The sequence below is a fragment of the Gavialis gangeticus genome, unplaced genomic scaffold (genome assembly GCF_001723915.1).
Source record: "Gavialis gangeticus isolate Ggan-Ray unplaced genomic scaffold, GavGan_comp1, whole genome shotgun sequence".
In the NCBI taxonomy this organism is placed as follows: domain Eukaryota; kingdom Metazoa; phylum Chordata; order Crocodylia; family Gavialidae; genus Gavialis; species Gavialis gangeticus.
The window spans coordinates 41,791,040-41,815,421 of record NW_017729006.1 but is presented as its reverse complement, the minus strand read 5'-3'; the positions used below and the strand labels follow the sequence as shown (position 1 = coordinate 41,815,421).

General features: G+C 46.4%; 1 protein-coding gene across 1 annotated transcript in view; it reads right to left on the bottom strand.

Annotated features, from left to right (window-relative positions):
• Positions 1-24,382, bottom strand: part of ADCY1 (adenylate cyclase 1) — a 255,139-nt gene that overhangs the window by 18,744 nt on the left and 212,013 nt on the right. Inside the window, exons 13-14 of the mRNA XM_019508725.1 lie at positions 23,815-24,071; positions 23,181-23,307 (exon numbers count right to left, since the gene is read on the bottom strand). Coding sequence (XP_019364270.1) covers positions 23,181-23,307; positions 23,815-24,071 — 384 coding nt within the window. The remainder of the gene's footprint in view (positions 1-23,180; positions 23,308-23,814; positions 24,072-24,382) is intronic.

The window sequence follows — 24,382 nt, the reverse complement described above, 5'->3', positions numbered from 1 at the left end:
TTGCTACATACAAAGCAAAATTCTAAAGTCCTTATTCAGATCAATTATGCTTTGTGGCAAAGGCTGTTAAAGTCTACCATTGACTTCAATTGACTTTTTCTTATGCTCTGACCTAGACATGTAAAGTCAGAGTAGCTCTACTAAAGGCAAGTAGGCCCAATGAAAGTTTGCCTGACAAGGACTGAATCAATACAGCAAGCAAGGGTAAGGTGAGTACTTAGTCCACAAATTCTTAAACACCTTTTTTAAAATTCAACGTGTGGGGAAGGAAGTTCCTAAAGCAGCGGCTCCCAACCTCAGGTCACGGGGGCAATGCTAGCGGTGCTGTGCACAAAGGCTAAGCTGTGCCATGTGCCAAGAGCTCCCCCGCCCCCGAGCCACCATCGCCACACTCTGCTCCCAGCAGTGGGTTGTGGCACAAAAAGGCTGGGAATCACTGTCCTAAAGGTATGTCTATATTTCTATCTGGTACAGATACTGGAGATACCATTTGAATGGTCTACTAACGAGCTGGTCATGGCAACACGGAGTCAGCAAAGACAAATTAATTCTGTTGTAAAGTTCCATGCTACCAGAATCCAAGCTGGTTCAGGCCCTCTCTGCAGTTATTTCTTTGACACATCTAAGACATATCTGAATCTTGAAGGATTTCTGTATTGATACATTACATCTTTTAAATGACTTTAAGCATCTCCATGTTTGCCATATACACAAATGAAATTGCCTAAATGGATTGGGTTGTACACACAGAAAAGACTGTAGAGGGAAAGCAGGGAACTATAGGCCAGTGACTAACTTCTATTCCCCGAAAACTGGGAGATGATGATAATAATAATAATAATAATAAAAATAATAATAATTCAGCACATGGATAAACATGATTTGCTGGGGAAATCATGTCTCACCAACCTACTTGAGGTCTTTAAGAGCGTCGATAAGCAGGTAGATCAGGGTGTTCCAGTTGATACAGTATATTTGGACTTGCAAAAAACCTTGACAAGGGCCCTCATCAGACACTCTTAACTAAAGCAGGTGGATTACAGGGAATTTCCACTCATGGATTAAATATTGGCTTAAACATAGAAAGTGAAGAGTGAATATAAATGATGAATTTTCAGGATGGAAAGAAGCAAACAGCAGGGTCCCTACAAGGATTTGTGCTGGCACCTGTGCTATTTCATGTATTCATAAATGATCTGTTACCCTTCATGTCCCTTGCGAGCTGAAACTCCAAATGCACTTTGGCCTTCCTAGCTTCATCTCTGCAAGCCTGAGCAATGCCTTTATACTCCTCCGTATTTATTTGTCCAAAATTTCAACTTCTTATAAGATTGCTTTTTGAGACTTAGTTTACTGAAGAGTTCCGGGCTATGCCAAGCTGGTCTTCTGACGTACTTCCTAGTCTTCCTGCTCATCGGGATGGTATGATCCTGAAAGGAACCTGAAAGAGGAGATCCCTGACAACAATTCACAACACATGATTCCCATTACAAAAAGGGAGTGCTGCTGCAGCTGGAGGACTCTGCCCTGCTCTGATTGGTTGGAGCAGCTCTGGAGCAGCTCAAAAGGGATGCTGAAAGCAGAGATGGAAGAGATCAGATGCCAGGAAAGCATGCCTGAGGAGGTTGAGAAGTATTTAAACTGCCCACATTTTCTAATCCTAGTCGCTGACAGACTACAGGAGATTCCAGGTAGTAAATCCAGGAGGTATTGCTAAGGAGCTCCAATGTTAAGGCTTAACAGCGGGAGCTAGAACTGACACAGACTCTTTATGGAGGCCCATGGTGGTGGTATGGGGTGGAGGAGCCCCCAGTCCTGACCCCATAAGAGGGCTTGCTGGGCAGCAAGTCAGTACAACGCCAGTTGATTAAGTGTTGGCTCAGCTGAGTGCTCTAGACGGCTGGGACACAGGGTGCTTCACTGTGGGCTAGCAAGCAGGCAGCCCCCACAATGAAGCACCCACATGCCCCAGTCAGCTGCTTTGCGGCACACAGAGCACCACTGGAACAGCCCTGGGCTTGCAGGCTTACCCCTGGTGCTCCCTGCCAACCCAGGCTGCTCTGATGGGGCTCTCTGTGCTGCACATGAATAAGCTCTGAAGCAATATGCTCTAGAGTTTGTTTGCTCCCAGGAACATGTTCAAACAGCATGCCCAGGAGCAAAAAACTCTGGAGCAATCAGCTCTGGAGTTTATTCATGTGCATTAATAGTATGTGTAGATGCGCCCAGCATGTAATTAAATTGTGGAACTCATTGACATCAGATGTTATGGAAGCTAACAGTTTAACCAGATTCAAAAAAGGGATTGGACAAATCTTGGAGAAAAGCAGCATCAGTAGCAATTGAGCATGAGAGTTAAGGATACAGCCTCTGAATCAGAACTTTCAAGACCATAAATGCTTCAGGCTGCAAGTGAGAGAAGAATAGTGGAAAAAACTGCAGTCATACCCTGTTCAATCTCCCTTTCAGCATCCACTGTCTGCCACTGCGTGACACAGGATAGTGGGCAAAATGGACATGGTATGACCCAGTAAATGGCAGTTTTTATGTTCTTATGATAAATTCAGTTACTCTCACAAGTCATAATGCCCAAAGGGCATGCACTAATGGTTGTACAGGCAACAAAGTGCATGTGCTAGAAGAGCCTGATGCTGAAAAATGTAGGTTAATCTAAATTAGGTTGCTTAAAATTAGGCTTTTAAAGCTGTATTTAGGTATCCAAATATACACAGATCTGACTTCAGCTGCAGCAAGACACAAAAGCCTGTGGCAGAATGCTTCAACCTCCCTGGACACTCCATTGCTAACTTCAAGATTACCATTTTCGGGGGGGGAGGAAAAATTAAAAAACAGTTTGAATGGGAAATTGCAGACAAGAAATCATCCATAACCTAGACTGTGTTAAGTCTAGCAGGGACTATGGATTGTTAAATTTAAGCAGGGACTATTGATTTTTATCTCATTAACTGGATTAGCTTTTGTGCTGCCCCACCTGTGTTTCCAGAAGGTTTTCCTGCTTGTTTATTTTTCTCTCCTAGTACTGCCTCCCTCTCTCCCTTCCACCCTCCATTTTCTTTTGCATTATAATGTCTTTCTCCTTATACTCTGCTTTCTATATGTCCTTTCACAGCATCTGATGAAGAGAACTTGGGTTAATGAAAGCATATATTCCCTCTATATATCTTAATTAGTTAGTCTATAAAGGTGCATAGCTACCCTCACTTCTGATTCATTTTCAGAAGTCAGTGGGAGTCGTGGGTTCTCAGCTGATTTTGAAAATCAGGACAACTTTATTTCAGGTGCTTAAACACAGGTGTACAGATCTATCCTCAGGCCTCCACTTCTTGAGAACCTTGGCCTTAAGTCTTTTGTCAGTTCTTTCCCAACTATTTTCTCAAAAGAGGTATCAGTTTTTTTCCTGCTCCCAGGTCTCTTTATGAATCAGAAAATTGGATAAAATTAAGCCTATGAAAATCTCAGCAAGTAGAATTTATTCTTTAACCCCAATTATTTTTCAGTGAACACAATATGATTGTTTGTTTGTTTATTTAACTAACTCAGTAAAAATGAGAGTTAGGGAAGTATAAATTGACATATCCCAAATGAAGATCTACTATTATATTTCACATTGGAGTCTGATCTACATATTTCCACTGTCCTTTTACTCCTGTATTATGTAGTTAATTTGCTCTTCTGATCAAGAGCTAAGGATGTTGTTTCCCATCTATGTATAAGAAATATTAGCAAGCTATTGCCCATACACATTATTAAAACAAGAGGAAAAGGTTATATGAAAACTCTTCCCTTTGAGGAGGAAATAAAAAGACTTAGAAAAGAAAATGTTTTTCGGTGAGGGGTAGAGGAAGAAGAGTTGAATTAAGACAATCTCTTACAGCTCTACAGAAGTCATTAAGGTAGAATTTTTTTGTTTAAATTATAGGGCTTGTATACATGAGATGCTAACTGCATAGTAGCCTAACAACACTGCACAGTAGCATGCTGGTCAAAAACTGTGCCAATACGTTATTGCACAGTAGTATGAGGCTACTGCACAGTTAGCATCACTAAAAACCCATACACTGGCACTACTGCACACTGATTTAGTACTTGGTTATCCAAGTACTAAAAATTTATTGCGCAGTAACTATGGCACATTAATGAACGTGTAGATGCACCCATAGAGGACTTATCCTTGACTTTCTTTAAAGGCAAGGTAAAATAATACAGCCAGACCTGAAAATGACTCCTTAAAGATGACTTCTTTGGGGGTCTTCACCCTTTCTGAAAATGAGCTTTCAGTTCTTTATCTAATTTGTATGGGATGAATCTATTATAATTTGTTCAGGAGAGGAAAAATCCTCAGAGCCACCAAGCCCTCCAGTAAATAATGGAATTTTTATTCTAACAAAAGTTTCTATTTTCCAGTTGTGAGATTGTCCTAATACTTCTTGCTGCTTAATCTTCATTCACTGGTTTTTCAAAGTACCCCAGAGACACAAATTGTATTTCTGTTTATCACTATCTACAACCATTTTAACTGGTTCAGGCTGACAATCCACAACCTAGTGGGGATCTGAACATTTATAATAGTAAAAAGAGAACTTTTTCTCCATCATTCCAAATCTAACCTGAGTTCTACAGATATTGGTTTATGTTATATGGCAAAGCACTGAGTTAGGGTACTGACAATGTGAGTTGTGAACTCCTGAGATCTAGCCTGATAGATGACTACCTCTATATGTCCTTATCTGGAAAATAAGGATATCTTATAACTTATCTACTCCTCAGGAGTGCTACAAGATTCATTAGGAATAGTTTAGTTTTTTAACAGATGAGATTTTAATACACTTCCATGATAATTTATTTAGATATATTTGTTGTTATATATAGAACAATTCTTGCATGTTATTAGCCTAGTGGACCCCACTGGTCATGGCGAACCACAATGATTTACTTCCATCTATTACCACTCTCCGGGTCTGACCTTGGGGCCAATTCCCCAGCCATCAGACTGTGATGTAGCCGAGGCCACAGTTGGCCAAAATTTCCATGAGGAAAGCATGGGACACCAGATTGAGGGCTTTTTTAATATCAAGGTATATGACATCAATCTCTTCTCCTTTGTCCAGGTGGTATGTCATCTGGTCATAGAAGGAGATGAGATTTGCCAGGCAAGACCTACCCACAACAAACCCATGCTGGCTATCCCTCAGGATGTTGCCATCAGCCAGTTTGTCAAGAATGGTCTCTTTGATAATTTTTTCCAAGATCTTCCCCAGGATAGAGGTCAGGCTGATAGGCCTGTAGTTCTCCGGATCTACTTTCCTCCCTTTCTTGAAAATAGGCACCATATTGGCCTTCTTTAATCTTCGGGCACTTCACCTGAGTGCCATAAGTTCTCAAAGTTCTGTGCCAGTGGCTGAGCTATGATGCCTGCCAGCTCCTTAAGTACCCTGGGGTGTCAACTGTCTAGGCCAGCTGACTTCAAGGTGTCCAGCCTCTCAAGGTGTTCCTTCACATAGTCTACATTGATGTAGGGTAACAATTCTCCTTCACCTTGGCCGTCCCATACTATATTGAGCTGGGTCATCCCTTGGGGCTGAAAAACCAACACAAAATACCTATTAAGCAGGTTGGCTTTTCCTGGGTGTTGGTTGTCATTTGTCCCATTTGGTTTAGCAGGGGTCCAATGTTACCCTCGCTTTTCCTCCAGCTCCCCACATATCTAAAAAAGGGACTTTTTATTGTCTTTGATACATGTAGTCAGTTGGAATTCAGTCACAGCCTTGGCTTTCCTGATTTGCTCCCTACGGGTCCGGACTAGTGCAGAATACTCCTCTTTTGAGGTGGTTCCAGTTTTCCATCCTTTATAGGTCTTTATTTTTAGATGCAGGAGGTCCATAAGGGATCATGGTCTTGCCAACAAGCCAACTGAGCTTGTCAAAGTCAGCTTTCCTGAAGTCAAGGACTTCTGCATTGCTGACTGACTTGTCAGCTTTCCAGTGGACAGTGAATGTGATCAGCTCATGGTCACTGTCTCCCAGCTTCCCTTCAATCATTAGGTCAGACTAGATCATCCCCCTTTGCCAGTACCAGGTCAAGAAGCACTTTGCCCCTTGTTGGTCCATAGACTTCTTGAGTCAGATAGAGCTTGTCCAGCACATGAGGAAGCTTTGTGACCATTCAGATTTGGCCGAGAGCTCTTCCCATGAGACGTCTCGGTAGTTGAAGTCTCCCAGGCCAACCATGCACTGGAAGTGTGCATCCTCGGCCGGTTCCTTGGAGAATTCCTGGTTGAGCTCTTGATCCCGATTAGGAGGTCTGTAGTAGACTCCTACCATTGTGCCCCCGTGCCATGTTCATCATGGATTTTAACCCAGAGAGTCTCCAGTCATCCACCCTGGATGCCAATGTCAGCTTGTAGGGACATGTAGCTTTCCTTGACATAAAGAACTAAACCCCCACCCCTTTTGTCTACATGATCTCTCCTGTATAAGGTATAGCTGTCTATACCTGTGGCCCAGTCATGGGTGGAGTCCCACCAGATCTCCATTATCCCTATGAGATAGTAGTCATTCTTGTTTAGCAGGAGGACCAGTTCCTCCTGTTTATTTCCCAAGCTCCTGGCATTGGTGTACAGTCACGTGTCTCATTGGAAGCCCTAGTTTTCCCTACACATTGTTCTGGGGCTGCGGTAGGGGTGGGTTCCCTTGAGTGCCTTAGCCTGCTGGATTTGCAAAAGTTGCCCAGTGGACTTGCTGTGGCAGTAGTCCTCCCATCCCCCGGCAGGCTTAATTTAAAGCCTGGTCGAGCAGGTCAGCCATTCTGTCTGAGAAGAGCCTCCTCCCCTGTCCAGTGAGGTGGAGGCTGTCTATTCCCAGCAGACCACTGCCTCTCTCACCAAAGAGTGGACTGTGATCGTGGAAGCCGAAGCCTTCACGATGACACCAGCACCGCAGTCTTTGGTTGCCTACCTTGACCCTCCTCTCCCTCCTCAGCCCGTAACCTGCAACTGGGAGGATTGAAGAAAACACCACCTGCACTCCCAACCCCCTAAGCCCTACTCCCAAAGCCCTGTAGCCTCTCTTGACCCAGCTGGGATTGCTCCGAGCCATGTCATTTGTGCTCACATGGATAAGGAGCATAGGATAGTGGTTGGTGGGCTGGATGAACTTTGGGATCCTCTTGGCTATGTTCCAGATATGGGCTCCTGGGAGGCAGCAGACCTCTCAGGCTAAGGGTTTCGGGCAGCAGATTGCGCCCTCAGTTCTCCTCAGGAGGGAGTCTCCCACAACAACCACTCTACATGTGGCCTTAGGGAGAGCAGGGACAGTAGCTGTGAGTGAGCCTCTGTTGCCTGCAGGAGGTGGTAGCTCTGCAGGCTCTACTGGGGCTGCCAGAGGTTCATACCCATTGCAAAGCTCCAGAGGGGAGGGGACACTGGTGCAGTGGGCCTTGGGGCCATTGACTACCTTGGTCCAACCCTCTGGATGGACAGTATGGGAGATCCTTGAGTCCTCCCTTGTCCTGAAAGATGACTTTGGTTTACCCTCAGCCTCCAGGGGATGAAGGGCCTGGCAATAGGAGTCTATCTCCTGCTCACCATCCCTGATGGCATGCAGTCTCTGGACTGTGGCTTGCAGCTTCTCTATTTGGCACCTCAGAGACTCGCAAGGGAGGTGGCTATGCTCCCACTCCCATGTGCTGAGAGGCAGAGGCTCCATCTGTGTGGAGCCCAGAACCATGGGTTCCGTCTGGGTGGAGACCTCAGAAGTGCCAGAGGGGGAGGCCTCAGACTCTGAGGGGACCCTTGGGGTGTGGCGTCTGGCCACCTGCATTGTGCCACTGGTAGTCCAGATACTGCTGTGACTACCTACCCTGTGGATCACTGGCAGGGCCTCAGGCCCTCCTGCTTGAACTCCTGTGCTAACTCGCATGCTGGGCCCAGAAGTGTGCCTGTTTGCGTATCCTGTTCACGAGGCTCCAGTTGTGTGGCTCCCTGGGGGCTAGGCCAACTAGCAGCTGACTGGGTTGGGGTCCCTCCCTCCCCTGCCACAGGCTCCACCTACCTCCAGCTGAGCTGGGGGTCCAGGTTGGGGTCCTGCTGGGGGGTCCTGGGGGTCCCTGGACTCAATAGGGACACAATGAGCTTCCACCCGTGCATCTCTTGCTGGAGCCAGGGACAAACATCTGATGTGACAAACAAGGTGGAGTAGGGAATTTGAAGATTAGTAGGATAGCCAATCTCCAATACAGATGACCCACACCATTCATGGGGGATACATTCTGGAGATCCCCGCGAATGGTGAAAACTGTGAATATGGCACTGCGTTTATGAACACAGTGCCCCCAGCAGATGGGGGGCAGGGTGCAGCTGTGTTGGCGACCGCGGGAGCCTGGCAGTGGTGGTGGGAGCCAGGCGGGAGCAAGCGCAGAGCTGCTGAAATGCTCCTGTAAGTGTATTTAAGATGTGGGTTTGGCATTCGTGAATATTTGAAACTGCAAATGCTGAACCCACGAATAGCAAGCGTTTCCAGTATTTGGTTCTCTATTTCTGAGCTAGAAGTGCATAATCAGTATTCCTCCAGCATTGTTGCATCCAGTCCTAAGCCAAGCTTCCCATTCCTGTCTAAAATAATTAAGAAAACAGTACTTACCAAGCTCTAGCACTATGTATCATTAACTAACATCCCTGGTACCTCACTATCAGGGTTCAGACCAGGGCATAGAACATAGAGGGCAAAGTACAGAGCCAGCTCTATTAACACTAAAACATGATCTCCCTGGCTAAGGACAGACATTCAAAAAGCCGGAGCCTAAACTGATTCAACCTTTGCAGGTTAGCCTAACTGCCTAGGCTGAACTGTTTTGCAACAGGACAAACATTCTCTGGGAACTGAGGCAATGCAGGCACATGCCTGCAGTTGCTCAGGCCAGGAGCTGGGGAGCACCGCAGCCGGGTCTGCCTAGCCTGGCCACAGCTGCTGCTCAATCTGCACTCGGGGCAGTGTCCGGCAGAATAAGCCTCCTCCTGCTGGGAGAGGGCTGGTCCCACGCACAGCGCACAGACTGAGAGGCAGCTGTGGTTGGGCCGGGCAGACCTGGCTGTGGTGCCCCAGGGGCAAAGCGGTGAATAACCCTGCTCCCTACCCCTCCTCCCTAGGGCCCTGCTGGTGGTGTCTGACCGTGCCCCCACCTGACTGCTGGAGAGGCAAGTGACTATGACTGAGGCAGCAGCACCTGTCACAGTTTCCACAAGTGTGAGCCACTTCCTGGTGGGGGGTTGCACTGTGGGGCCGGCAGAGCTGCTGCAGAGTGAGGCAGCACTGTGGGGGGCTTGAAGCGGACCCCAGTGCTGCTGCACACAGCCCATGACAGATTTGCCCGCCCTGCAGTGCAGCCCCCTGCCAGGAAGGGGCTCACACTCCATCACAATGCCAGGGACTGCTGCCCCCATCAAGGACGCTGCAGCACCAGGATAGGGGCCCGGCCAGACACTGGCCGGCAGGGCCCCTTGGGGGGGAGGGAGGGCCCCCTCCCTTCGGTGTCCAGCACAGGGAACAGCAGGGGGCTTATTTCCATGTAGGGAGTGAGTGTGGCAGTGATGGCAGGCTGCCAGTGGGGGTAGAAGGGAGACTAACCCTCCTCCCTGGCCCCCTCTGCCTTAGGGGCCATGGTGCCCCGCTGCTGCCACAGTGAGAGGAGAGCACCCGGCAGATTCAGCTTAGGTCCTTGATGGTGGGACAGAGACGGGGGAATTAAACCCCTCTCTGGCCAGACCCCCGCCCCTGCCTGTTTCTGCTCCAGCTGGGGAGCAGAGGGGTGGGGCCAGCCCTGCTGGGCTGTAGCAAAGAGTCCATCCCAGAGAGCATGCTGGGATGCTGGGGGAGTCTGGTTTAAATTAAACCAGGAAGGGGTCTGAGACAGACATTGCATAAACTGGTTTGAGCTGAATCAGTCAAGTCTGATACTACATTCAGCCGGGTTTATCTCAAACTGGTTTCGGCTATTTTGAAACTGGTTTAGGTGCACTGAATGTCTATTCTGTTATAGCTTTAAACCAGTTTCTGATCACCAGTTTAGGTGTAATATCTGTCCCTAGCCCCCATGGCCACAGACACAAAGGGCCAGACCCTGTTCTAGGAAATTACTGAGAGAATGTGATCCCATTCTAGCCTGTTCAAGTCTCTGAGAAACCGTTAGTGTGTTTACTTTTGTAACATATCTTCATTATAGCATGAAGTCTAAATCATTAAAAAGAAATCTGCATTTTGTATTAGCCTTGTATTGCATTATCAGGTTTGTTTTTAGGCTAGAGACCTTTATGTAACCTTTGGACACAGTGGAACAAAAGGTACTGCTACAGTGCCTATGGGAGATGGAATAGCTCTATAACACTTTCAAATGCATCTCCTGAACAGAATTCAGAGTGCTGATGGGTAATTGCTTCTCTTTCTGAAGGCCCTTAGCAGCAGAGTCACTCAGAAATCTGTACTATTCTCATTTCCCTTCAACAGTTATCACGAGACTACTGGAAGAGATACTGAGACGCTCCAGGCTCAGCTGCCAACAGTATGCCAGTGACACTTAGCTATGTATCTTATTTCCAGCTGATGAAATCACTACCACCATTAAAATGTAAGAATGCCTGCAGGAGATGAGAAACAGCTTGTTCAAGCTAAAACAAGACAAGACTGAATGGAGGCTGATCAAAAAGGAGAATGCCACCCTTCCACCTTCCATTAAAGGTACGCAAACCCCATTTGTCAAGTGGTGTGAAACCTTAGGCTACTCCTTGCTAAACTGGATGACCTGGCAGCATCCATTTTTTTCAAAAGTATCTTTCACCTTCAGCTTGCCAAGATACTTTACTCCTTCCTCCTGGGTGAGCATCTGGCCTTAGTATGCCATGAATTTGTCACTTCCAGGCTGGATTACTTCAATTAGCTTTGGTGCTGAAGCTGAGTGTGAAGATGACATAAAATCTACTGGTATATAGACTGAATACAGGCATGCAGGCCTTTTCTATTGCACAGGCTGCCAGAACTATGTCTGGCTTGTGCCCAAACCCCTGCACTGGCTTCTAGTCAACTTCCAATGCCAACTTAAAGCCTTGGTTTTAGTTTTTAAAATGACTAGGCAACTCTGAAAAACTCTCAAAATATGAAAGCCACATTGTGTCCCCAACTGAGTCAGGGACTAGGGCAGCAAGCAAGCTAAATTTCCTCCAGATGGCTTGGCTACTGGATGGGGTGGCCACCAAAAGCCTAAACCAGCCCCAGCTGCTCGCATGTGTGTAGCTGTCTGCTTATATAAGCAGCTGCTTTTTCAAGGAGCCTTCTAGGTTCCTTGAAAGGACAGATGCCAGTCTATCTATTCTTGAGTTTCTGACTCCTGGCTCCTGGTTTCCTGGGTCCAGCTTGTTAGCTTCTTAGCTTCTTCCATGCCCCTGGTTCCTTCCCATCGGTTCCTGGTTCTAGTCCCTTGAGTTTTTTGCTTCCAAACTGCCTTGCCAGCTCCTTGACCCCTGTGCTAAAGTCTGGACCCCAAGAGCTGGCTCATATTCTTAGTTTGACAACCCAGTCCTATACAGCTCTGGCTTCCTATTTTGGACCCCCAGGCTAGTGACACTGGGCTGGATCCCTACCTTCTGTTCCAGTCCCATACCTCCTCCTCTCCATCTCATGATTCTACTAAGAATGACCCGCTTATGTGTCAGCCTCTTACAAATCAGCCTTCAAATCCACCTGCTCCTGATCCCCTGACTCTAATTGGGCCCCTTGGTTCACAACCTTGTCTGTCCTTGATACCATGGCTACTGACCTCTAGGTTCAAGCCCTGACCACCTAAGTCCCAGTTGGACTCTTCACACACTGTCTCCAAAAGCCTACTAAACCTTGAATCTTACCTTGAATACACACACACACACACACACACACGCGCACACACACACACACACACACACACACGCACCTTCCCCAAGCAGAATTCTAGCATAAAAAGGTTGGTGTGCCAGAGACTCAATAAAGTCCATTAGGCCCATCATTAGTGATTTTACATGGAAGATGCCAAATACTACTGTTATGGGTAGCAGTGCAAAACCTAAAAATAGGCAGGCAGATAATATGGACAGAGCCAGGAAAACTCTGATCATGTAGCTCTATCCACTCTTGTCAGGCCCAACCAGAGGGTAGTATAACCAGAAGGTAGTGTTTCAGGTCAGACAGTCTCTCTTTTGAGTCATGCACTCTCATGGTTTCATTATGATCAGTACGAAAAAAGCCTTGACAGGCCTTGCTGCTACTGATTCCAGCACTGAACCAAGAAATCTGAGGATCCCCCCTTCTTTAGATTGCTAAGGCACATCTCACATACATCTGCTTGGAAGTCAGAAGTGAAGGGAGGGAAAATCCCTATGTCTCCTTGCATCTTCCTCTCCAGACCACAGGGACCATGGAATAAAATTCTCTCAGGTCCCAAAATGTATTGATGCTCAGCTTTATTAACAGTATCATCATTCTTCCACCTGAACAGTAGTCAAGCCAAGAGCATGCTGAATATCAATCAGAGTAGGCAACCACATCTTTTCCCACAAGCAAACCACAACTTACTTCGGAGTCACAGTAGACCATTCCCTCACCAATCAGAAGGTCAGCAGTAAAGTCTCTGTACAGGTAGTTTTCTTAAGATGTTTAGCCAACATGACATGGGGTGCCAACTCCAAAGTGCTCAGATAGACTGCACTTTCAACGGCACCCCAGCAGAATATTGTGCTCCTGTATAGACCAGAAGTTGTCATACTAAAAAGCTCAACACTGTGCTTAACAGCGCACTGAGACTCATAACAAGCTGCACAACCTACACAAACAGATGTACTCCCCCCCGTACTCTCAGGCATTAGCCCAAGTGATACAAGACGACAGACCTAACATCATTACCGTCAAAAGAGGCAAGAGATGATGAAAACCACCTGCTACATCAACCGTTAACTGAACACCCAAACAGTTGGAGGCATAGGAGGCTCAAAAGTTGCAAACCATTTGTACATGAACCCCACAAGCTCCTGGAAGAGGTTGGGGATACTGAACCAAACTTATGGGCAGGCAGCAACCAAGAGAGCCAACCACTGGGAAAGGTCAGATTTATTCCTACAGCATTTTATACCAACTCCAAACGAGTCCCCCATTGTGTACAACATTGATAGAAATGTATGGGTCAAGCAGAACAAACTGAGATCTGGATAGGAATGCTTCAAAACAATCCTTCATATGATGAACATCATGGACAGCCCCCTGTGTGAATGAGGGGACCCACAAACAGCACAGAATTTAAACAAAAGCTGCAATATTTACAAATGCTCAGACGTGATGGATGGAATCTGCACATTGAGTGATAATACCAGGCAGTGGCTCATAGATTTGGAAGTTGATATCTGATGCCACGTGAAAGAGAGAGAGAGATCTTAAAAACCAGGGAAGGAAAGACTTCCTTCATTTTTCCTCAGAAGTTCTTCCAGTGCTCCCCATCTCAGGTGGCTGAGGCTTTGTAGGCTATCCTGTGGGCCTCTTATTGGCTTCTTATTCTTTTAATAATGCAAGTGAAGGCTGGCTATAGGAGCCTTTCTTGTGCCTCCAGAAGAAGGCAGCAAAGACTCCTGGTTCTAGCAGTCTGAGTAACTCAGAATCTGACGGATATCATCTTTTTACTTCTCTGCTTGGGAAGAGAAAAAGTTTTAGGGCTACAGAAAGTGGCTGACATTCATAATGCATAACACTTATACTCAGGGATCAATATTTTCTATATATCTGAGTATTAGTCAAATATTTGCCTCTATTTCTACTGACTGGGTCAGCAGGGTGTTTGTACAACAAATATTGCCTCCCAGAACAAAGTAATTATTGCAAACATGTATGAAAAAGAAAATCAGGAAAGAGTGCAACAAGAAAGCTAAATTTTGAAACTACATATGCAGTTTGGCAATCATAACAGTTATAGTATTTTGAAAACTTAAACTGTAAAACTGGGAGATTTTTTTCATGGTGTTCTTTTGAAAATAATAATAATAAATCTGATGGTATAGTTTCTGATAACAGTATCATACCTGAATACATAGAGTGTTGTATTACACAATTTTGTTATAGTCAAGATTATAACAAGCTGAAATATACAGTGGTTCTGAAACATTTATGAGCTACCACGTGTTTTATTAAAAGCACAAAAGATACATTGTGATAAAGTAAAAAACTAAAAGTTATCACATAATATTTATCTGTCCAACGATATAGCTAAGTACATTGAACTACCACGGTTCCTTCAGGAATAAATTCACATCACCTGAAGGGGGCGCTAAAACCACAAGAAAGAGACCATATCAACCAGTGATTTATGTCAACAGGGACTGCATAGGATTAGATTTTTAGCATTAGGTGTATACAGACTTTGAACGTCTGGCTTGAAGACTGTAAAATAATAATTCAGGCTTAGAAAAATGCTTGAAAGATGTTTAGGTATTTTCTTCAAAATGCAGCTAATGAGATGAACAGCAAAATTATTTGTATTTTCTTCACAGAAACATATGTAATCAATATTCACAGACAAACAGTTCACAATGAATAATATATTTGGAATGTTTACTCCCCCACCTTGATGGGTTTTTATAATATATTTTTATAATTTGTTGTATGAACAACAATAACATTGTTCAACTATTCATGTTTTAGCTATTCACATGTATGAATAATAATGTAAAAGCTATTTTTTTAAATAAATTATTTAGGGTTTCAGTTTCCTCCACATTTTTTTTTGGAGAAAATAAAGTCTTTTTTTTAACCAGATCCATGCAACTTACATGCTCATTCACAAACATGAAAAATAAATACCTGTGAATATATTAACACTTTGAACAATATGACTTGCCTTCACACATGTAAACTGCAATACGGGCATACAACTTGTGTGCGACTATTTCTGTTCTCTAGTTTCATAGTACTTAGGGTCGGAAGGGACCTAAATAGATCATCAGGTTCGACCCCCTGCCCCAGGCAGGAATGAGTGCTGGGGTCATAACACCCCAGCCAAATATCTGTCCAGCCTCCTTTTGAAGACCCCCAAGGTAGGAGACAGCACCACCTCGCTTGGGAGCCCATTCCAGAGCCTGGCAGCCCTAACTGTAAAGTAATGTCTCCTGATGTCCAGCCTGAACCTGCTCTCTAACAATTTGTGGCCATTATTGCTAGTAAACCCCGGTTGTGCCCAGGGGAACAGAGCTCACCGAATTTCTGCTGGTCCCCCCTGGTGAGTTTGTAAATGGCCACCAGATCCCCTCTCAGCCTTCTCTTGTGGAGGCTGAATAGATTCAGGCCCTTTAGTCTCTCTTTGTAGGGCCTAACCCACTGCCCCTTGACCATGTGAGTGGCACTCCTCTGGACCTTCTCAATGCTAGGCACATCCTTCTTGAAGTGCGGCACCCAGAACTGGATGCAGTACTTCAACTGCCGCATAGAGGGGGAGGATCACGTCCTTGGACCTGCTTGTGATGCATCTGTAGATGCACAACTAGGTGCAGTTAGCCTTACTGACCGCTTCCTCGCATTGGCGGCTCATGTTAATCCTGGAGTCAACAGTGACTCCAAGATCTCTTTCTGCCACTGTGTTGACAAGGGTGTTCCCAGCCTATAGGTGTGTTGCTGGTTCTTTCTCCCTAGATGCAGCACCTTGCACTTGTTTGTGTTGAATTACATCCTATTCTCATGCACCCACCTCTGTAACCTGTCTAGATCTAGCTGGATTCTGTCCTTCTGCTTATGTGCCCACCTCACCCCACATCTTGGTGTTGTCAACAAATTTGGACAGCGTGCTTTCCACACCCACCGCCGCTTTCTGGGTGCGACTATCTAGCCAATTTGCCATGCATCTGACTGTGTAGGCATCAATGCCGCAGTCACCTAGTTTTTTAAAGAGAATGTGGTGGAAAACAGTGTCAAAGGCCTTCTTAAAGTCCAGGAAGATAATATCCACCTTGATGCCCTCATCCAGGGACTTTTTGATGTGATCATAAAAGGAAACCAGGTTAGTTAGGCAGGATCTGCCCTCAATAAACCCATGCTGGTTGCCCCTAAGCATTACCTCCCCTACGGGGCCCTTGCAGATGTGCTCCTTGATAATTTTCTCAAAGGTCTACCCAAAGACCAAGATAAGACTGATTGGCCTATAATTGTTGGGGTTCTCCTTTCTCTCCTTCTTGTAAATGGGGACCACATTGGCCCTTTGACAATCCTCTAGTACCTGGCCAGAGCCCCATGAGCATTCATACAGCTGTGCCAGGGGCCCCACTATGACCCCCGCCAATTCCCTCAGCCCCCTCGGGTGAAGAGCATCTGGACCTACTGATTTAAACACGTCCAGCCCCTCCAAAAGTTCCCCAACTAGATATAGCTATATAACTTTACGTTTATAAAATATTTTCTACTGCTAATGAACCATATTTTATTTCTTGATTTCCTTAATTTTGGCTCAAAATCCAAAATTGACCATCCTTTCTTTTAATCCAGCCTATCTTGAGGTCATAATTACAACTAGGACATCCACTGTGAGACTAGGACTTGGGAACAATTATAATAATGGGGTCTTAGCACACGTTGTAAACTGTCTTTCCAGCTCTAACAATTAGCTATATTAATGGGGAGTTCTGAAAAAGAATCTTACTTTGTGAAAGCTTCCTTAATAGGGCATATTAAAATATCATTTAACAATATTTTTCTTCATCCCAGCTGTTTCATTTATGCTCTTCTGAATAAAATTGACTCAAGTTACTTATTTACATTTGTGGTAGCAGAAGTTTTAAAATAAGTACTTGTTAAGCAGTGTTTGCCACACATGGGCTAAGCTGAAGATTTCTTTGGTGTCACAGAATTTGTATCCTGGCTCCTTGTGCAAACACTGATTTTGCAGCTGGCATTTGCTGGGCAGAGGGGCACCCTGGTCGTGTCTCCCTTCCTCTAGTATCATACTCTGGACTAGAACAAGAGACAACAGAAGTCATTACTGTGACTCTGCTCCCAATCCTCCTACTCAGTTTTCAGGATCTGACTCTGCTGACAGTAATACCTAAGACTTTTATTTGGATTATCTATGTATAAGATTTTACAAAATAAATAAATGTTCACAGCTCCCTTTTAAATTCAGAGCGACTAAAGGAAACAGAAATGATAATGAAGTGGGGATATAACAATGATGTAATACACATTGCCTTTGCTATAAACCAAAGTACAATTAGAATAATATAAATTAGGGTTGGAAGGGACCACAGGATGTCATCTAGTCCAATCCCCTGCTCAAAGCAGGACCATTTCAAACTACATCATTCCACCCAAGGCTTTGTCTACTTGGGTTTTAAAAAACTCCAAGCAACTCCAAACTTCCACAACCTCTCTGGATAGCCTGTTCCAGTGCTTTACTATCTACACAAGATGCTTTACTGCAAAGTAGTGTAGTTTATTGCACAGCAAGCATGCATGTCTACACATGCACGTGCTTACTGCACAGTAAACTTTGCTACGCATGAGTAAATTTGCTAGCTGCTTATGTAAGTAGCAAATTTACTCATGAGTACTTACTGCACAGTAGCATTTATGTAGGTGCTACCAGGGAGCAGATTTGCTCCTGGTCAGCTCTGCCAGGGAGCTCAGACCCAGGGCCGGGAACCTCTCCTGCCCCAGGGCTGGGCTGCCTCTGTGGCAGCCCCAGCCACAGCCCCTTTAAAACCCTTCAGGCATTTTGAGCCCTTGGGCACAACAGCAGAGAACTTGGTGGGGACTCTTGGCCTCTGCTATCCCTGTGCAGGCCACAGGCTACCTATGCTAGCCTGCCTGCACCCCAGCACCACTGCCTGACAATGTAGTGCTATGCAGCTGCCAGGTCTGCATCATTCGGCCCTTCAGGCTGCTGCAGGCACCTGCTAGGCCTGCCAACCCCTGGTCCCAGATGCAGCTAGCTCCTTGCTGCTGGGGAACAGTGCCAGTTGCCTGAAGCCAACTGCCAGCAGCATGCCTGGAGCCTGCGGGGGCTGTAGGGCATTGCCTCACCACTCAGCTCCTCATCCTGTGCTGTGCCCCTGTGGTGGGCACTACAGGTAGCTGCCCAGGCCTGGCAGCATAGGGACAGCCACACGGAGGCCTGCTGAGCTGGCATGGGTGCCCTGATCACATCATCACTGACACCATTTGCCACCACCTGGGGCCCCAACTGGTCGCAGAAGACTGGTGATCTCATGGCACTGTGGGGTGAGGTAGAGGTGCAGCGCCAGTTTGTGCAGGGTGGGTGCTCCAACACCCATGTCTGTGAGGGGCTGTTAGGCTGGATGCAGCATTGTGGGCAAAATGGGTCAGTGTGGCAGTGCCACATAAAGGTCATAGCCTTGTGGACACAGTGGGTCACCATCACCAACCACAATCGTCGGTTGACGCATGCCCCTTTATGCAGCAGTTGACTGAGATCCTTGCCCCCCAGAACCCAGGCCACAGCCGTGCTGTGTACAGCAGCATGGGTGGCCTGCCTGAGCCCTTGCTCTGGCCTGGCACCTGCGGTGACATGTCACTGAGGGGGGGCCCCTCAGGGCACCAGCAGTCTGTCCTGCCAAGCTCCCCACCCCCAGCTTCCACCAGCAGGTCAGGGAGCCTGGGTCAGTGCCTGCCAGCAGTGCCAGCTCAACCCTGGGGCAGGGTCCCTTGCCAGGTGTCTGCATGCTGTATCCCCTGCCCGAGGACACCACTAGGAACTGTATGCTATTGCTGCCAGCTGGGATCAATAGAAGCTGCTGGGCACACCAGCTTTGCCAACGTGGTAAACCCTGCACTGGGGAGGAGGGCCCTACCCACCCTGCTCCCAGCCCCAGCACCTTCTCATTGCCCTCCTTCCCTGCCCGGGCTGCCCAAGCTTCCCTGACCCCCAGATTCTCCCCCACAGCACGCAGGGAGGTGGGAGACAACCTTTTGCACTAAGCAGCCCATGCCCTCACAGCTGGCAGGCATGGGCCTCTAACACACTGAGGAACACATCAATGCCAGTTGCAATGTTCTCCTCAGCTGCAGGGGGCTGGTGGGCATGGCCAGCTTCCACGAACAACATGTGCCCCCAGCAGCTTGAGGGGCATGGTGGCAGGACAGCATAGTGGTGGGAGCGCAGTGGCAGTAAGCAGGGAGCTCCTGCAGGTGCTGTCAGTGGCAGGGGGGAGGGGTGGCAAGTGCCAACCAGGGGTTGGCGACTGCCTGCAGATGATGCCAGCAGTGTCAGTGGCAGGGCAGGTGCCTTTTTGTAGGGGGTGCACCACCACGCTCAAGGGGTGCATGTGCATGTGCACTTGTGTGCACCCCCTACGTGTTGCCAGGGCCGCTGCGTGTTGGTGTCCTGCTACTCCAGGTGTGGACAGAGCTGCTCCAGGAGGTCCCAGAAGATGGCCTGCTCATCCCACCACTGTTCATTATTCCAGGTGTGCTTGACAACATGCAGCCACCAGTCCTGGCTGGCCTGGCAGGAATGAAGGGCCTGGAGGACAAGAGCATCCCCAGCAGTAGCATCCTGGTATGTATCATTAGTGTCCTCATCAGGGTCCAGCCAGCAGGATGGGATCCAGGCAGCAGGTGTGTAGTGGCAGCAGCCCTGACACGGTGAGGTAGGGCCAGGCAGGTGGTTGCTGCATATGATGGAGCCGACAGGGCCCAGATGGCTGTGGGCCAGCTGCCGGCATGATGGGTCAGCTGGGTCAGTGCAGCAGCCAGCAGGAGCCTGGGGCACTGGGCATTGCTGCCAGGGGCAGGGTCTGGAGCAGCCATGGCACAGGAAGGCAGAGGCTGCGACATGAGAGCTGCCGTGTGCTGCCCCATGCTATACACGTGGTTCCTGGTCAAAAATGCAGCTGGCCAGGGAACAAGGATTGGGGTTGCCTTTTAAAGAAGGTATCTGGCCATAGGCAGCTGTGATCAGAGCCTTGAGCTCCCCCATGTGGTGACAGCAACCCACTGCAGGGCTCCAGGAAGCAGGAGCAGCAAATCTGCTCCCAATTCCTGCACATGTAGACACCTGCCCAGGAGTGTTTACTTGCAAGTATTTTACTCGAAAGTAAACTGGTCACATGCCAAATACACATGTAGACACACTCTCCTTGTGAGAAAGTTTTTCCTAATATCTAACCTAAACTTCTCTTGCTACAACTTGAGACCATTGCTCCTTGTTCTGTCATCTACCACCACTGAGAACAGTACATTTCCATCCTTCTTGTAATAACCCTCCAGGTAGTTGAAGGCTTTTATTAAGTTGTCCCTCAAGGCATGTCCAGATGAGTGTGGATGTTTGTTTCCCTGGGGATGAGCAGCGGTAGGACACCTTGTGACACCCTTACTTGTCTCTGGGGAACTCCCATGCCATGTGAGCTCTGGTGCGCAGCAGGTTACCCTGGATGGGTTAGTGGAAGCAGGGGCCAGTGATTGTTCTGGTCCCAGGAGCCTTACCGGGAGTCCTGGAAGCTTCCTGGAGCTGCAGCCACAGGAAGAAGACTGGCCAGCAGCCACAGTCTCTCTCCAGCTGGTCAGGCTGCAGTTTTGTGTGGTGTGTGCCGGGGCGGGTGCATGTGCACCCCCTCAGTATGGTGGTGCACCCCCTACAAAAAGCTGCCACTGACACTGTTGGCAACGCCTGTGGGTGGTCGCTGCTCGCCACCTCGCTGCCAACACTTCCGGCAGTGTCTGAGGGTGGTCAGTGATCCCCACTGGCCCCCACCGATGCTGCTGACAGCAGCTGCGGGTGGTTGCCGACCGTTGGTCGGTGCTCACCCCCACTGCCCCCCACTGCCGATAATGCTGGTGGAGTCTGCAGGAGCTCCCAAGGTTACGGCCACCAGGTTCCTGTCACCACCATGACCCTCAGCCACCGAGGGCACAAGTCATTCATGGTGAATGCTGCTACCATGTGTGCCACAGTGCTTTCTTCGGTGTGGGTTTTTTTGACCCCAGGATCTCCCAGGCCAGCCTCCCCCCCCACTGCAAGGTAGCAGTGCAGAGAACGGCTGCATGTGTGGTGTGGGGTGCTGCAGATGGGTCTGTGGTGCCACATGTCCGTGTTTGTCTGGTCTGGACATGACCCACAGTCCTCTCTTCTCCAGACTAAAAAAGCCTAGTTCCCTCAGCTTGTTCTCAAAAGTCACATGCCCCAGCCCCCTCACCACATTGGACTCTCTCTAATTTGTCCACATCCTTTCTATAGCGGGGGGCCCAAAACTGGACAAAATACTCCAGATGTGGCCTCAGCATTGCCAAATACAGGGGAATAACCACTTGCTTTGATCTGCTGGCAATGCTCCTTTTAATGTAGCCCAGTTTGCTGTTAGCCTTCTTGGCAACAAGGGCACACTGTTGCTTCGTACTCAATTCACTGACCACTTTAACCCTCAGGTTCTTTTCTGTAGAGCTGCCGCTTAGCCAGTTTGTCCCCAGCCTGTAATGGTGCATAGAATTGTTCCACCCTAAGTACAGGACTTTGCGTCTGTCCTTACTGAACTTAATAACATTTCTTTTGGTCCAATATTCCAAATTTGTTGAGGTCTCTCTGAATTCTAGCCCTAACCTCCGGTGCATCTACTACTCCACCCAGTTTGGTGTTATCTGCAACCTTGCTAAGGATGCACTCACCCCATCTTCTACGTCATTGATGAATTTGCAAGTTGTATCATCTTTCATTTGGCTTAGCACCTTTGAGGATCACACTTTGCTCACAAGGATGAAACCTCTCACTTCTTGTATATACTTTAATATATACACTCATAAAAGTAAGGCCCTTTAAGGATTGCACTTCAAGGATACTTAAGCAAATTATGGGTAACTGGACTTTCTACAGAATGCTAGACCATATTTGGTGAACTAGATTACACATTCAGTCCTCAGTCAGCCTAGAGTGGTCTTTCCAAGACTGCTGCTTCACTTCACGACTGGAATATCTATTAGCTATTACTGTACAGAACTCTGGGGCTAGTGGGTTTGTATAGATGTGAATCATAGCTCCTCCCAGAAATGCCTTGTTTACCTGAAGCCAACTGTCAACAAACAATTATAGTTATGTAGGATGTTCTTTTCTCTATGGTATAAAGAGCTCTAGGAGCACTATAACAAGTAGAGATTGTATTATGCTGTTTTATGCTGGAATATTTTTTTCCTGTGCTTCATACACGTAAGTGAATACCACATAACAAATGCCAAGAATTAAATGGTAATTCATTGCTTACTAAATTAACCTGGATGCCATACAGGGCAACATTACAAGGAAATAGCTTTAAACAAAGCATGAAGGAAGCTGATATACTTGTGCTATCAAGTATTTGCATATCAGGTGGGGAAGCTTTGAGACAAAACTTACAAAGCCAAATTCATATCTGGTTCAGTTCCATCCTAGGCAACAGAGTAACAGCAGGAATGAATTTGGCCTTTGTACAATTGCCACTGCACTGAATGGGATGTAGGCCAGCATAGAATGTGGCCTCCAGGTCTTCTAGGAACACCGAATCTGCTATACTGGATCCAACTCAACATCTATCTTGTTTGGTATTCTGTCTCAGGCAGTGGTCAGTGCCAAATGCTTCAAAAAAGGACTTAGGAACCCTGCTGCAAGTAGAGACAACATAAGCTACCCAGCCTGACCCCTGTATTGGGTCTTATTCTGAGTTCTACAGTCTAATCGCATTTTGCATGAAAACTCTATCCTTTTATCAGTTTTAAATTTGTCACACTAATTTATTTGAATGTTCACAACTTGTTGTTGTGTTACGAGGCAAAGTAAAGAGAAACCTTTGGGATAGTTTCTTCATGCCAGCTCTGTTGTAATAGCACTGTTTAGTCAACCAAATTCTTTAATGTGGAATTCCCAATATAAATAAAAATCCTTTACTTTCAGGTACTAGTACACAGCAGTAACACATGCAATTTAGTTCCCTTGTATAGTTTTATAAAATAGAGAAAGAGAATAACAAAATCCTTTCATCGGTACGCTGCCAAATTTATGAAAGAACCACATTCTGGTTCATCAATGAATTGTTGTAATCTTTCTTCTTAAAATATCAATGGACAGAATACAAAATATTTGGACCACAGTGTGTGTGTGTGTGTGTGTGTTTGAAAGAAAAACAATGAGTGCCTTGCCTGCACAGCCCAGAGGTAGTCCAATCTTAACTTCAAATCCACCTGCCTGGAATGAAGAGCCAAAGCACAGGAGAACAGTAGAATGGCTAATATAGGTTCATAGCCACGCATATAAAAGGAACCACCCCTTTAAAAAGAATGAAAGGACACAATTAGTACAGATTTTTTTTTGAAGTGAAAACTTGATCTCATTTCTTGAATGACTAGTGAAATACTATGCATCTCCTGAAACACTCTTCCAGGGCCTGGTTTTCAAAACCATCCTCTGAAGAACAAGATACTTTAGGTTGGACACCCCAAAATCACTTGCCCTTTTTGAAAATGGATACTGCCATATACAGGGAGTGTCAGTGAAACGGGAACCTACTACAGTAATATGATCACTATATTACACCCCAAGACAAAAAATGTCCAACCACCCAATTTCTTGAATGTCTTACCTGACAAGATATTTATGAATAATATGAACACTATTCTGCTAAGTTTACAAGTTGAATATTATTATTTCCCCAGAGATGCTGACTTAATTCCACTTAAGACAACAGTGGAATGCTATAAGGACAACAGTAATAAAATGGAAGTAGACACAGTTTTGAATTATATAGCCTTTTCCTTAATTTTGCAGGTCACTTACCCAACTGCTTTTCTGTACCCACTGAGTTCCAAAATAACTATGTACAAAACTGTAACAAAAAGCAGGAGGATCATTTTTGGCAAGGAAGAGACGCGTAGAAATATTGCCAGAGTAAGAGTCCCCACGACACAGGAAAGAAAAGCATAATGGGCTGTGTCACATGGAAGTTCTTTCATTGTTTCATTCATTCCACCAGGAGAAATGATGACTATGGAACTGCTGGAATTAGTATTCCATAACCAAGGCATGCAGCCAATCTGGGGAAAAACAGAAAGGAGGAGGGGAAACCATTTAAAATGAAAACTTGATCAAAAGTACAGTCTGTTTATAGCCCCTTTCACTCAATCAGGTACGGACTAAAGGTCCCCAGATGTCTATTCCTCCCCCTTAACAAGGCTGTCTTTCTCCGCAGACATTTCCACCCTTGTTTCAGATAGAAGTCATGCTCTTTGTCCACTAGATGGCAGTGAAGCAAGAAGATTAAAATGTGAACCTAAAAAGCTCTTTTTTTCACTCAGACAAAAAAAAGGGCCCAAGACAGCATCTACTTACCAAGAATTAAAAGCAT